The sequence below is a fragment of the Grammomys surdaster genome, unplaced genomic scaffold (assembly GCF_004785775.1).
Source record: "Grammomys surdaster isolate TR1022 unplaced genomic scaffold, NIH_TR_1.0 208, whole genome shotgun sequence".
NCBI lineage: Eukaryota > Metazoa > Chordata > Mammalia > Rodentia > Muridae > Grammomys > Grammomys surdaster.
The window spans coordinates 1,969,026-1,984,117 of record NW_021604653.1 but is presented as its reverse complement, the minus strand read 5'-3'; the positions used below and the strand labels follow the sequence as shown (position 1 = coordinate 1,984,117).

General features: G+C 41.0%; 1 protein-coding gene across 1 annotated transcript in view; it reads right to left on the bottom strand.

Annotated features, from left to right (window-relative positions):
• Window positions 1-15,092, bottom strand: part of Nckap5 (NCK associated protein 5) — a 698,067-nt gene that overhangs the window by 226,645 nt on the left and 456,330 nt on the right. The window contains 1 exon segment of the mRNA XM_028771521.1: window positions 6,635-6,784. Coding sequence (XP_028627354.1) covers window positions 6,635-6,784 — 150 coding nt within the window.

Below are 15,092 nucleotides of genomic sequence, written 5' to 3'. Positions count from 1 at the left end.
TATTGTTCATATTTACTTTAGGGGTCTGATAATATAGGATTCCCCGGAAGCTAAATGTCTCTCACCCTAGCTATTTCACACTCATTCCTATGATATCATTTATTTTTCACATTTGTGGCCACTGAATCAATCTGTCAATTTGTTTGCTTAATATTTAAGCATGTGCTTCCTGTCTCTGTCCACTGAGGTGATAATCATAATCACTGACCTTCCCTAGAGAATTTGGCCTATAGAGAGTATTCAGTGCATAGATATTCTGTATGAGTTCCATAAATAACTGGGATGTACAGCCAGGTTTGACTATTTTAAACTACCTAATTTTAAACAGAATCACTTATTAACAAAAATCTATGCTTAGCACTTTAATTGTCAAACTTCCACAGAAAGGTATAATTGGTTAGAAAAAGGCTGTTATTCACCTTAACATATTTAATTGTCATACTTTTCTATGCAAAATAAATTATTCCTATGTGAGGCCATGTTCTTCTAACCTTGATGCTACAGTTGAGAAACCAGCACTTTCGTGGAAGCTCAAAACTCTTTAATGCTCTCAGACTGACTCTGTTCCTGGCTGGAGTCTGGGATTCAGATGCTGTGAGACGAAGTATGGAAATGTCTATCTTGATGTGCAATCTTGTGTCAGGTTTGTCTAGAGAAGGGCTGCTGGTGCTGCAGCAAGGAGCCTGGGGACCAGAAAACCACACAGCAAGAAACACACCAGAAAAAACAAAACAAAACAAACAAACAAACAAACAAAACAGAGGCTGAATCAAATACTCCAAGAAGAGACTGGGCTAGGTCTCAGATGCAGTCAAAGCACTCCAGAGGGTAAGCTGAGGAGAATCCTGAAATCAGTGCCACAGAGTAGGGTTGAAGGATCAATCTTCCCACAACTGTGGCACAGCAGTGTAATTCAGGTTTGGTGTCTTTCTCACCATGTAAAGAAAGCAGTCCTTTGGCTGTAGAGACTCTGTTTGAAAACTGCTTGCTGTGCTATGAAGACATGAGTTCAATCCCCAGAACTCACTCAAACAGTCTGACTTAGTGTCTCAAGTCTGTAATTCCAGTGCAGGGAAGGTGGAGACAGGAGCCTCCCTGGGGGCTTGTTGGCCAGCCAGCTCAGCTGAATCCCTGAGCTCTAGGTTCAGTGAGATGGCCTGTCTCAAAACCTAAGGAGGATCAAAGAAGGCATCTGGCCTGCATGCACATACACAAGTAGACACAGATAAGCAGCAGTAAAGGCAGGCAGGCGGGCAGGCAGGCAGGCAGGCAGGCAAGCTAGCAGTCTCTGAAATAACAGCCTTGGAATCCCAAACTCTTAAATCAAACAATCACATCCACATACCAAAACATGTGCACATGCATGTGCATGTTGCTCTTGTTTGCCCTTGTGGCTCAGAACACAGACACAAAACTATCAAATAGTTCCCTTAGCATGTGTCAGGAGCCTAACAAAATATAAGTAAGTAAGTAAGTAAGTAAGTAAATAAATAAATAAATAAATAAGTAAATACATAAATTAAATTCACACCCTTGTGGCTGGGTTGTGGGGCCAGAGGGTCTAAGAGGTTCTGATCTTCCTCTCCATGGTATATGCAAATGGTTCACCACAGCCACTAGGCTGAGAAAGCTACAGAAAGCAGAAAATGTGTGTGTCTGTGGCTGTATGCCCGTGTGTTGTATCACGGCTGTGTCTGGACTCTTCTGGAGGAAGGGCAATGTCCTGTTAGGGAGAAACTTTGAGGAACACTGGAAGACTGTGGAGGGAACCAGAGAAGCAGGTGAGAGATCAGAGCCCCAGGCTCAACAGCAGACAGGGAACTGGCTAGAGTGGGAGGGAGTGGGGACACAATTGTCTGCTTTGTGAGAGAGCTGGCAATTGAGGAGCAGGAGCTGCTAAGCAGTGGGCAGAGGGGCAGTTCTCCGAGGGTACCCTGCTATGTATCAATGTCCTTCATGGATTGGACTTTGATAAAAATCCATCCAAGGGGACAGTTACACACGAGTCTGGTGAAGGCAGAGCTGAGGAAAGGAAAAAGGAAAGCAAGTGAACTCAGCAGAGAGTAGGATAGGACGGCACAGTCCTGAGGAAGGTAGGGGCATTAAACTTTTCTCAGTCTAGGGCAGTGATGAAGTCTGCGTGTGGCAGGTGAGTGAGGAATGGGAGGGAGTGATCCAGATTAACATAGAAAAGACATCACCTGGCACAGACTAGAGCATGCTCCCCACCAGGGCTACACATACACATCAGCATATGTGTGAGAAAAGCATGGTCTGTACAAGCACTGGAGAAGCTGATGTGGACTTGACCCAGGAGGCTCAGCACTCACCATTTCTTGGCTGAGCTTGTCAAAGCTTCTCACCTGTCTCAGCTTCAGTCTCACCAGTGTCTTCCTCTTCTAACCAACTGTCTATCTCCACTGCTATCTCTATGTCTCTGGTCCAGTTCTTTGCTCCAGAACACAAGAACCTATGGACCTCAGTGGAGAGCCTAGGTGGGGGCTCTGATCCATGTATGCAAGACCTGGGCCATATTTCCTTCATTATCAAAGTCAGTTGCTACTCTGGCATTACCCAGGTAGCTGTTACTTAAGTAAATTAAGTGTTTTTAAAAGTCATATTTAGTATTTTAAATACTCGTGTCACACCAGTCAAGTAGACTCAGTCAAGATTCAGAGTTTACTTCACTGGAACTTGTTTTGGTAGCTTGGTCTTTCTGTCTGTTTTTCTCTCCCTCTCTCTCTTTCTTGCCTTCTTGCCTTTGTGTGTATTTATATGTATGGGTCTGTTTGTATATCTGTGTCTGTCTGTGTGTCTCTGTGTGTCATGTCTTGTCATATCGAACATATGGCACCAGGATGGAAATCTCAGAGCAACCAGAGGGACTGTGTCTTTCCTGCCATGTGAGTATCAGGGATAAAACTCAGATCCTCATACTTGGCAGAAAACCCCTAAGCCATCTCACTTGTCCAGGAGAGTCTGCCTTCTGTCACCTCTGCTTTCTCTCATAACAGGGCCAAGACATTAGAACATACAAATACTGTTGCTTGGAAATCACATTGGAAGAAAATATTCTTTGCTACCTTCAAGTTTTGCTGAAAAACACTAAAAAATATTTACATGGTATCTATATCCCTTTAGGAACATTTCCCCATAGACTTCCCAAAGAAAATTTAATTAAAATGCTACAATCTACGTAGGTGTCTGTGGCCACCTCTAGAAAAATGAGCTAGTTAGTTAGCCACAACAATTTTAACCTATGCAAATGTCTCAATACACATGAAATAATCAAAATTCTACAGTATATAAAATTCATATAAAAGCTGATTACATATAACTAAAAGATAAATCCATCTTACAGTAATAGACCTGGGTGTGGTGCATACCTGCAATGCTGTCTTTCTGGAAATAGAGGCAAGAGTAGCAAGCAATCAAAGCAACCTTACAGATGTTACAAAGCTGCACTAGCTAAGATCCTAGCATAATCCCCCTCCACTTAAATTCATACCATTAACAAAATAATGGGGGATGGTCCATGAGATGGCTCAGTAGTTAAGTGTTCTTGCTTCCAAGCTTGACAATCTGAATTAATTTCCCAGAATCAACATGGCAGAAGTAGAAAACCAATTCTCACAGGCTATCCTCTGACCTAGACATATGCATTGCTCTTCTGTACCTTCACACACACAAATAAATAAATATATTTTTAATAAAATCACAGAATCCTCACAAAATAAGAGAGCGAACTCAGGGAGCAAGTAGTGAGTTAAACAAATATGAGACCAAGAATTTAAAAATAAACAATGACTCTTCTGTAACAGCAGTCCAATTTAAAAAATAAAATAACTTGTGACTTGAAACTATGTGGATTAATGTCACTACAAGATATTAGTTATTTCATCCAAATAATATTAGATAAAAGAGTTGTTGCCCAATATGTAATACTCTCTTGGAAGGGGAAATAATATAAATATGTATATATCCTAAAACTTAGGAACATTTGATGCCAAAGACCTTTTTAAACACCTCTTAGGTTGATTAAATAAAATGGCCTTCACAATGTTCTCCTGACAATGAGTTGAAATAAGAACAGCTTCACGGTTAACCATTAAGTAAGAACTAACAACTCATTCCAGTTGACTCTAGTTCATGCAGGGTTTTTAAATACTCTCTTAGAATCTTCTGTTCCCCTAAGAATGTTTCCTAAAGCTATTAAAAAACCCACCAAGTTATGAAACCCCTGGGGACACAGGCGATCCCTTCCCCTTCCTTGAAGGGACAAGATGTTTCTGTAGCCAATGGCTTTTCTGCCTGGGATCTAAAAACATTTGCCCACTCATCTGCTTTCAGGAATGTCTGTGTATCTGAGACTTTTCAATCATAGTTTTGTCTTAGTTATTCTATTCAGATGAACAGGAAGCACATAACTGAGGAATGGATAACAGCCTTGGAACAGATCAGTACAGGCCACAGTTAGCTTCAAGTGTCAACCCAACCCAACCTAGAATTACCTGGGAAGAGTCTCAGTGAGGAATTATCTGGATTGACGTGGCCTGTGGACATTGACTGTCTTCATTATTAATATTAATTGATGTAGAAAGATCCAGCTCACTTTGGGTGTCACCATTCCCTGGTCTAAGTCTCTAGACCACACATAGGTAGAGACTCGATTTGAGAACAAACAAGGAGACATGTGAGCAAGCATGTATGTGTTCATTTCTCTCTGCTCCGGAAGATGCAGACTAGCTGTTTGAAGTTCCTGCCTTGACTGCCCAGGAATGATGACCTGATACCTGGGGTTGTAAGCTGAAATGAACCCCTTCAGGAGTTGCTTTTACTCCAGGGTATTTTTATCATAGCAACAGAGATAAAACTGAAACATAGATGGGACCAAGTATAAGGAAATTGTAGACATAATAAGAGGTTTAATCTCATTGCTTTTCAGGAAGGGTGTGTACTATTATTATCTTCAAGCAAGGATAGAAAAACAGAAAGAGATTGGATAACTGAAGTTTCCAAAGGATTCAAACAAAATTCAGAGAATCTGGCTCAAGTGTTCACTGCTTTAAGGAAATAAGAATCTAAAGGTCAGCGCTCTCTCTAAAGGATACTAGAGCTCAAAGGCAGGGCTATGGACAGTCAGCATGGAGCAAGGCCACATGCTCTTCATCTTGGTTCTGCATACTATAAAAGTTTTCCAGATTTTGTGGACCCAACAGCAGAACTATGGTTTAATTTATTGTTCTGTTGTTTTTGTTATCTTTGTGGCTTGTTTTCATGTAACCCAGGCTATCCTGGAACTTTGTAATCAAAGATGATCCTGAATTCCTTATCTTCCTACCTCAATTTCTACGTGCTGGGATTTCAGGCCTATACTATCATGTCTAATTTTTTATAATACTAGGGACAGAACTTAGCGCTACCAGCATGATAGACAAGCACATTACCAACCAAACTACATCCCTAGGCTGGTCTGTATATGTAGGAGATGTATGTTCTAATTTTATGTCCTATTCTGAGATAAAATAACCTGATAAAGAGCAAAACTTAGAAAAGAAAGAATTTACAACTTATAGTTCTAGGTTATGTTCCATAATTGTGGGGACATCACAGTGGAAAGGGCATGGGGCATCTAGTCACACCCAGATTCAAGAACAAAGAGAGAATGTCTGTATGCCCTATAATCATCTTCCTCTCCCCCTCTCCCTTCCCCTCTCCTTCTTCCTTCCTACCTTCCTCCCTCCCTCCCTCCCTGCCCTCCACTCTTAGACCATTCAGGACCGCCTGACTAGAGAATTGTGCTGTACATAGTGGACTGAATCTTTCTAGATTAACCAAGGAAATCAAGACATTTCCCCATACACATACCCAAGTCCAACCAAATTTATACAACCTCTCATTTAAACTCTCTTTCGGATAGGCCAAGTTAATACTGTCACTTTAGACTCAAATATCTCAAATATCTAGAGTGTCAAATACTCAAACAAGAACAAGTAAGCAAGAAGTTCTCTGATGACAAGGAGGAAGATTGATGAATGAACAGTTAAACTGATGTAAGTGCCTCTAAGGTAGACCATCTGGAGCTTTCACTCTGTGTTGGAGGGCTGTGGGGCATTGAGGTCTCCATCAAAGACCCCTTACCTTGGTGCTGGGTCTCTCTGCATGTATCTTACCTGTCAATATCTACACTTGCCTTATCTCCAAATGAAATGCATCTATTGAAAATATCATTAAAATCTGTATGTAAGCATATACACATCTTTCACAATCATTGTACATACTATTGGATCTTATGCTCCTTCATTCACCCATGCATCCATGTTCTGAGGCATTGGGGGGAGAAAGTCAAGTATTCTATGGCCCCTGCCTGTAGTGCTCGCAATTTTAGAGACTGTGATTATAAGTGAGCTATTCTGCTCTCTTTCACTTTGAAGGCAATGCAGCTGGGCTTACCAGGTCAAGACCTTTCCAGTGCAGAGAATTTTAACTGTGTCCACTCTCGAGGAAAGGATTCTAGTGGCTGACTGGTGAATGGGATCAGTCTGGGAGAACTAAGAGAGGGAGACTTGGACTCCCAATCAGTGCCAGTAGCTGCAGGTTTTCCTCTCAGTGTGTGGATGGCCGGGTGGCTTACCTCCAGAGCCTTCAGTCTCTTCAGGAGCAGTCTGCTGTCCTCTTTCCCCTCCTCCACACTGCTGTGCTCACTTCCAGAGTCCTCATCAGCTGCCGCATGGAGATCACCCTGGGCTGCGTGCTCTTTTCTCTCTTCTTCAGATACTCTTTCCTGAAACCAGAAAGAAAAAAAAAATCACTGTTTTCACTAATCTACAGCTGGAATATAGCTAGTCTAAAGGGGGAGAAGTCTGGACTGCACTTGGGCTGAGGTAGAGACAGATTTAGTAAGCAATGCGAAGAGTGCTTAGTAAGCACTGTAGATTTTTATTCTATCTGTGGAATATGTACACATGCAAGGGTTCACCATGATGTGTGCATGGATAAAGGAAGCCCATAACATTTTTTGAGACAAGAACTGTCAACAATCTAAAACTCCACCTAGTAAGCAAGGCTAGCTGATAGCAAGCCCCAGTGTTCCGTCTTTTTCCATGTCCCCAGTGTTGGGATTACAAGCAACACCATCATGCATAAGCACTTTACATGGGATCTGTTGACTGAACTCAGGTCCTCATGCTGGCCAATCAAGTTAAACCAATAAATACTTTATTAATTGTACTGTTTTCTCACCCCTACAAGTTGTTTTTTGACTGTTTTGTTTTGCTTTGTTCTCCCCTGCCAAACTCTAGTAAAGTAAAGCCATCGGCCCACCATATCGGAAAATGCATGTTATTTTCCCAGTTGGAGAATCGACAGAGGTAAAGCTTCAGACACAATCATGTATTTGTATTAACAGAATTCAATCCAACTATGCTTCAAACTGAGAAAACTTCAACTGTCTTGATACCTTCACTTGTGAAAGGCTAAGTGGATAATAAAATTCAATGGACCTATAACAGATTAATTAATGTATGGAAAAATAAATATCATAAAATATCAAAATGATAATTTCAGATTTTTATTCAATTTTTATTTGAGTATGATATGCATGTATATATATGCATGTTTTTGCATGTGTGTGTGTGGACAGATATGTGTGTGGTACACACAAACACATGCATGTATGTAAAAGACACAACCCGATGTTGGAAATCACTCTGTATTGTTCTTTTACCTTATTCAGTGAGGCAGTATCTCTCAGGCAGAATCAGGTTATCCATATGGCTAGTCTCTATAATCAGTTTGATCTGGGGATCCCTTGTCTCTGCCTTTCAAGGCTGCAATTTTAGGCAGACCTGCATTATCTATATGGCATTTATATGGGTTCTTGGGATATGAACTTAGGTCTTTATGTTTGCAGAGCAAGTGCATGTCCTGGTGAGCTGTCTCTCCAGCCAGGTAGAACTTCATTCTCAAAACAAACAGTTACTTCGGCTAGAAATAACCCAATTTCTAAGGACCCCTGTGTCTCCCTTCTAACACTTCAGGATTTGTTGTACAGCCTTGAGGCAGACGTAAAATGCTGTTGTCTTCTCTTGCCTCCCTGTTGGAAGCTCCACACTCAACTGTGTCTCTGATAGCTTTTTGGAAGCTGCGAAGTGTTAATTTGAGACTTTTCCTTAGCTCTTGCTTTCAAGGGAAAAATAAATATCAAGAGAGGTGACAGAGATGGCTGAGTGGGTAAAAGTGCTTGCTGTCCAAGTCGGGGACCCTGAGCTCTAATTCCCCATAAGTTATGTCAAAGTACAATCTTGGGTGTTTATATTTCCAGCATCCTTACAGTGAGACAGGAGGCAGAGACAGGAGAATCCAGGGAAGCATGCAGGCCACCTAGCCTAGCATACATGGCAGTGAACAAGAGATCCTATCCGAAGCAAGGGGAAAGCTGAAGACCAACACCCCAAGGTGTCCTTTGCCTCCTTAGCTGCATATGCATTTATGTATATGCACACAAAGACACACACCACACACAGTTATTCAATAGGGAAAAAAGCATCACATGAACAATATTCCATCTGCTGTGTAATATACCAAGGCCCCTGAATCACACACCAGATAAAACCATCTAGCACACTAACTCCCAACACACATTGTAGAATCTTTAGGCTCTGGTATAGCCTGTTGCTAACCACTTAGCCTAAACTGGATTATCCATTACTGGCTGACTTCTTTATATTTAGTACTAAGTTAGGATCATCTGAAATACCAAAGCAAAACATGATAATCTCTACCTTTAAGGAACTCATGTTCTCTACACAAAAGGAAACAATATCAGTGGAGGCATGCATTCTCAAACTGCATTCACCCAGATACTTCGAAGGATCCATTGAACTTTAACATATTTTTAAATATGCTATTAAATATGTAAACAATTGTACCTTATAGTGCATATGCATATAAAGCATATAAGTCTATATGTATAACATCCACATGTATAAAAAACTTCGCCAGGAGGTTGATCCATGCTAGTTAGTTTTGTGAAGATTTCTGAATATAATTTTATCTATGATCTCTGTATATAATCAATACATTGTGAATTAAAAAGCAATAGTGTTTGGTTGGGGAGATGGCTAAGTTCATAAAATGTTTGCCTTGCAAACACAAGTTCCTAAGTTCCATCCCTACACCCCTCCAGAATAAGGTAAGTATGGTGACACCTGTGACCCACTTCTGGGGAGGTGGTAGAAGGCCAAAAAATAAGCTGTTGTTTCTACAGTTATAAACAAAACAAAATAAAAACCCAAAGTAGATAGTATCTGAAGAATGCAATGTGAGATGGGCCTGAACAAACATGCACATACACTTGCACACAAACATATGTACACACCAGTGATGATTTGAGACAGTATATAGATATGTCCACTCCCATAGTGGAAGTGAGTTCCTCTCAGACCAGTTTAAGTTACGCTCAGAGAGGGAACAAAGTATAGGGGCCCATAGTGTTTTCATAGCTGTGACACTCTACATCTTTGCTAATGGTCAGACTTCCACACTCATGGTAAAGCCCAAAACTGTACGCATTTTGTTAACAACTCAACTTTGAAGAAAAAAAGATCTGTGTGCTTCTCTTTTAAGATTGACTATCAGGGCCAGGGAGGTGGCTCAGCACATATAGAAGCCCAGTGACCTGAGTTCAACCAGGATCCTCATGGTCGAGGGAGAGAAACAGCTCTCATAAGCTGTTCTCTAAATTCCATATGTGTCCTGTGGGACGTGCATGCACGTATTCATGAATGTGAAGATTTTACAGTTAATTAAAACAAAGGGAGCCTGGTGGTGGTAGCACACGCCTTTAATCCCAGCACCTGGGAGGCAGAGGCAGGTGGATTTCTGACTTCGAGGCCAGCCTGGTCTACAGAGTAAGTTCCAGGACAGCCAGGGCTATACAGAGAAACCCTGTCTCGAAAAACGAAACCAAAACCAAAACAAAACAAAAAGACAAAGGGAAAAGCCTGGTGAGGAAGAAAAACAAAAACCAACTTAGAATGTGAAGGGCATATTCCAGATCAACTCTTTAGCAACTGAGCTAATGATCCTGGGCCACTTAATGTTCAGTAAGTTTTGATAATTTCTCTATGTCCACTACCTAAGATTGCCAGCATGCATATATGCATAGGAAGCCAATTCTCATTACTCATAGGAGCAGTGTTCTAGAGCATTGTCATGAATACTCAATTAGCATGTTCTGAATTTCATCACACTATTTCCACAGGACAATTAATATCTCACCTGGATTCCTGCATGATTCTGTGTAAAGCTATCATGTAAAATATATACTCTTGACTGTTTACTACTGAAATAGACCCCAGGAATATACCCTTATGCCCAAATATAGCATCCCTACATCCTTATTAGGACCTTTCCCAGCTTTCTTTATACTCATGAATGCTACCCTGTATGCCAGCATGTGCCAGAAATAGCCAACTTATCTCCAAAAAGGCCTAAAAGCAAAACAAACCATGATGTCAGAATCAGGAAGCTGGCTGGCCACACTGTAACCACACTTAGGAAGCAGAGAGGAAGCAACAACTTAGACTGGGCTGTAAAATCTCAAATCCCACACCCAGTGTCCTACTTCTTCTAGAAAAGCTCCACCTCCTCAAAATTCCATGGCCTTCACAAACAGTACCTCCACCAGGGACCAAGTGTTTACATACATGGGCATATGGGGCAGGGGTACATATCACAGTCAAAGCACAATCAAAGTGATTCCTGGCAAGAGTCTAAACACAGTTCATCAATGCACTCAGCACACCGAGGTATTTTTTTGCAGTCAGCACACAGAGGTTATTATTATTATTATTTTTCACTCAGCACATAGAGATTTTGGGGGTTTGATTGTTTTTGTTTTTTTAAACACCCTAAACCATTTATTGATCCATCCAGGTGCTCAAGACAGGAAAACCAAGTCTTTACTATTAATGAAATTACAGCTAATGTTGGGAAACATGACAAATGGCAAGCCAACTGTTTGAGTAATATAACTGTTGCTAGTGGCAAGTGCTATGAAAACACTGATCCAACAGAGCGCTCTGGTGGACCAGATATAATTAGGGACAGTATAGAATGAGATTGAGTAACATCGGAATGGAACCACCAGAGCAGTCATCTTTCTGTGCAACTACAAAATGATGAGAAGGGTGAGCTCTGGGGGATGGAAGAGACAGTCCAAGCAGAAGGAACAATGAACCAAATGAGAGGAGGGCACATTCTCCTTGTGGGCAAAAAAGAGGGCTTCTGTGCTGGATCCAAAGAGATGTGAGAGGAAGCTGAACAAGAAAGAAAGCCAGGACTGGGGGTAACTTAGTCAGTAAAAGGCTTGCCTTGTGATCATGAAGACCTGTATGTGGTTGATTCCCAGAGCACATGTCAAAAAGCACAGAGGCTCTGGCAGTATGCATTAGACGTGCACAAGATCAAGCCAGACAAATCCCACCACAGACAGAGGAGGAAGGCTGAAGAGCCACTGATAACTAATGGCTACTAAGAGAGTCAGAGTTTCTTCAGGGATGCATCCCGAGAGGCTGGCTATGTTCCCTCCAGGACATATCCTATGCGCATTCCCATCCTGGAATCACTAAGTGTGCTCAGTGGGTCTTAAGAATAAAGACAATTATATGACTTTGGGAGGGGAAAGTGGTGGGAAGAACAGGGAGGGACTAAGGGAGATGGGATTTCAACAAACAATAAAATTATCAAACGATTCTCAAATAATAAAAATAAGTAAACAACAATAACAACAACAAAATATACAAAATCCTCGCCACTGTTTAATAGCTTAACCTGTATATCAAAAGCTATTCACGGTGGTGTAGATGTATAATCCCAGCCCTTGGCTCATGGAGACTGGAAGATTCTTGTGGCTCACTGGGGACAAGCCAGTTTGCCTTACATGGTAAATTCCATGCTAGTCGGAGACCTGTCTCAAAAACAAATACAAATAAGACAAATGGGGTAGATGGGACCTAAGCGATGACAGTCAAGGTTAAATAGTGGCTTCTACAACACATGCATGTCTGTATGCACACTTGTACATACATATGTACCTGCACATACATGCAAACACACACATACACAATACACACACACACACACACACACACACACACACACGAGATCATAAAGAACTAGACCAACGAGGGTCTTGCAAGCAATGGAAATAGATTCACTTTGCTTTGGTCTCCTTGGACCAAATGGAAGTGGAGGCCAAGTAAGGAGAGCACCATTCTAACGGCTGCCATGGAAAATGATATGGAGCAAGGTGTAGCAGTTAGAATTGTTAGCAGTTAGACTCGTTGGGAAGCCTTTGTATAGCAATGATGGGCAGTCATTAGGGACACTGAAAGGTGTGTGTTTGGAGCTTACCAATAGCATCTTCTACAGTAGATCAGACTGTCATGGGGAAAGGGGGTCCATCAGAAGTCCTGGATTCAATGTGCAGCTTGACACAGATCTCAAAATTCTTTCCTTGTGGGACTGATAATGCTGTAGTATTTAGAAACTAAGCACCAAGTCTTGCTGGACCAATTCCTGAAGCATTTGATTTTAGTTTGTCTCATATGTAAATTTCCAGGTGAACTGGATATCCCTTCCAAAGTTAAAATAGTCAGAATTCAACAACTCGAGACACAGTGTACCAACACACTCAGCAGTAAGGATAATGACAGGGCAAAGGAGAATGGGTTTTCCCTTTTCTCGTGAGAAGGCGGTTAGGGAACCTAATGGTGACAATGGTTCCCTAATTGCCTGAGGCCAGGATCAGTGACAAGAGAGAAGGAAATGAACATGATCCAGGATAGGGAAAGAAAGAGAACTCTCGCTTCTTGGGCTGGGGCAGACAAAGACTCGGTCTGCTCCTGTCCTGTGGAGATACTGAATCCTGAGTCATCGAGGAGCCACTGCACTCAGAGAAGCCAAGGAGCCACTGCACTCAGAGCAGAAGGATTTTCAGATCCAAGAGGTGGCCTGAGTCCCAGGAGTTCTTCCACCCAGGAGATTAGGATCATAAGACCACAGAGACATCTGGACTCTGAGGAGCTCTGCAACAAGCAAGATAACTGGAAATACAGACTCCAGTCTTATACAGTGAGCACAGGTAACACTAGAGTTAACCAGATGGCAAAAGGCAAGCGCAAGAACATAAGCAACAGAAACCAAAGTTTCTTGGCATCATCAGTACCCAGTTCTCCCAATATAGCAAGCCCTGGACACCCCATCACACCTGAAAAGCAGGATTCAGAATTAAAATCACTTCTCATGATGATGATAGAGGATTATAAGAAGGAATTAAGTAACTCTCTTAAAGAAATACAGGAGAGTACAAGTAAACAGATAGAAGCCCTTAAAGAGGAATCACAGAAATCCCTTAGAGAAATGCAAGAAAACACAAAGAAGGAATTAAACAAAAACATTCAGGATCTGAAACTGGAAATAGAAACAATAAAGAAAGTTCAAAGGGAGACAACCATGGAGATAGAAAACCTAAGAAAGAGATCAGGAGTCATAGACGCAAGCATCACCAACTGAATACAAGAGATAGAAGAGAGAATCTCAAATGCAGAAGATACAGTGGAAAATATTGACACAGTTGTCAAAAAAATGCAAAATGCAAAAAACTCCTAACTCAAAACATCCAGGAAATCCAGGACACAATGAGAAGACCAAACCTAAGGATAATAGGTATAGATGAGAATGAAGATTCCCAACTTAAAGGGACAGTAAATATCTTCCACAAAATTATTGAGGAAAACTTCCCTAACCTAAAGAACAAGATGCCCATAAACACACAAGAAGCCTACAGAACACCAAATAGACTAGACCAGAAAAGAAATACCTCCTGTCACGTAATAATCAAAACATCAGATGCACAAAACAAAGAAAACATACTAAAAGCAGTAAGGGAAAAAGGTCAAGTAACATACAAAGGCAGACCTATAAGAATTACACCAGACTTCTCACCAGAGACTATAAAAGCCAGAAGAGCCTGGACTGACATCATACAGACCCTAAGAGAACTCAATTGCCAGCCCAGATTACTATACCCAGCAAAACTCTCAATCACTATAGATGGTGAAACCAAGATATTCCATGACAAAACCAAATTTGCACAGTATCTTCTCACAAACCCAGCACTTCAAAGGATAATTGATGGAAAATGCCAACACAAGGAGGGAAACTACAACCTAGAAAAAGCAAGGAAGTAATCTTCCAACAACCCCAAAAGAAGATAACTATACAAACATAACTCTACCTCTAATAACAAAAATAACAGGAAGCCACAATCATTTTTCCTTAATATCTCTTAACATCAATGGTCTCAATTCCCCAATAAAAAGACGCAGACTATCAGACTGGATACACAAACAAGACCCAGAATTTTGCTGCATACAGGAAACACACCTCAGTGACAAAGACAGACACTACCTCAGAATAAAAGGGTAGAAAACAATTTTCCAAGCCAATGGTCCCAAGAAACAAGCTGGAGTAGCCATTCTAATATCAAATAAAATCGACTTTCATCCAAAATTAATCAAAAAAGATAAGGAAGGACAATTCATACTCATCAAAGGAAAAATCTACAAAGGTGAACTCTCAATTCTGAACATCTATGCTCCAAATGCAAGGGTACCTACATACATAAAAGAAACTTTACTAAAGCTCAAAACACACATTACACCTCACACAATAATAGTGGAGGATTTCAACACCCCACTCTCAGCAATGGACAGATCATAGAAACAGAAACTAAACCAAGACACTTTGACATTAACAGAAGTTATGAACCAAATGGACTTAACAGACATCTATAGAACATTTCATCCTAAAACAAAAGAATATACCTTTTTCTCAGCACCTCATGGTACCTTCTTCAAAATAGACCATATAATTGGTCACAAAACAACCCTCTACAGATACAAAAAGATTGAAATAATCCCTTGCATCTTATCAGATCACCACGGACTAAGACTGGTCTTTAATAATGACAAAACCAATGGAAAACCCACGTGCACATGGAAACTGAACAACTCTCTACTCAATGA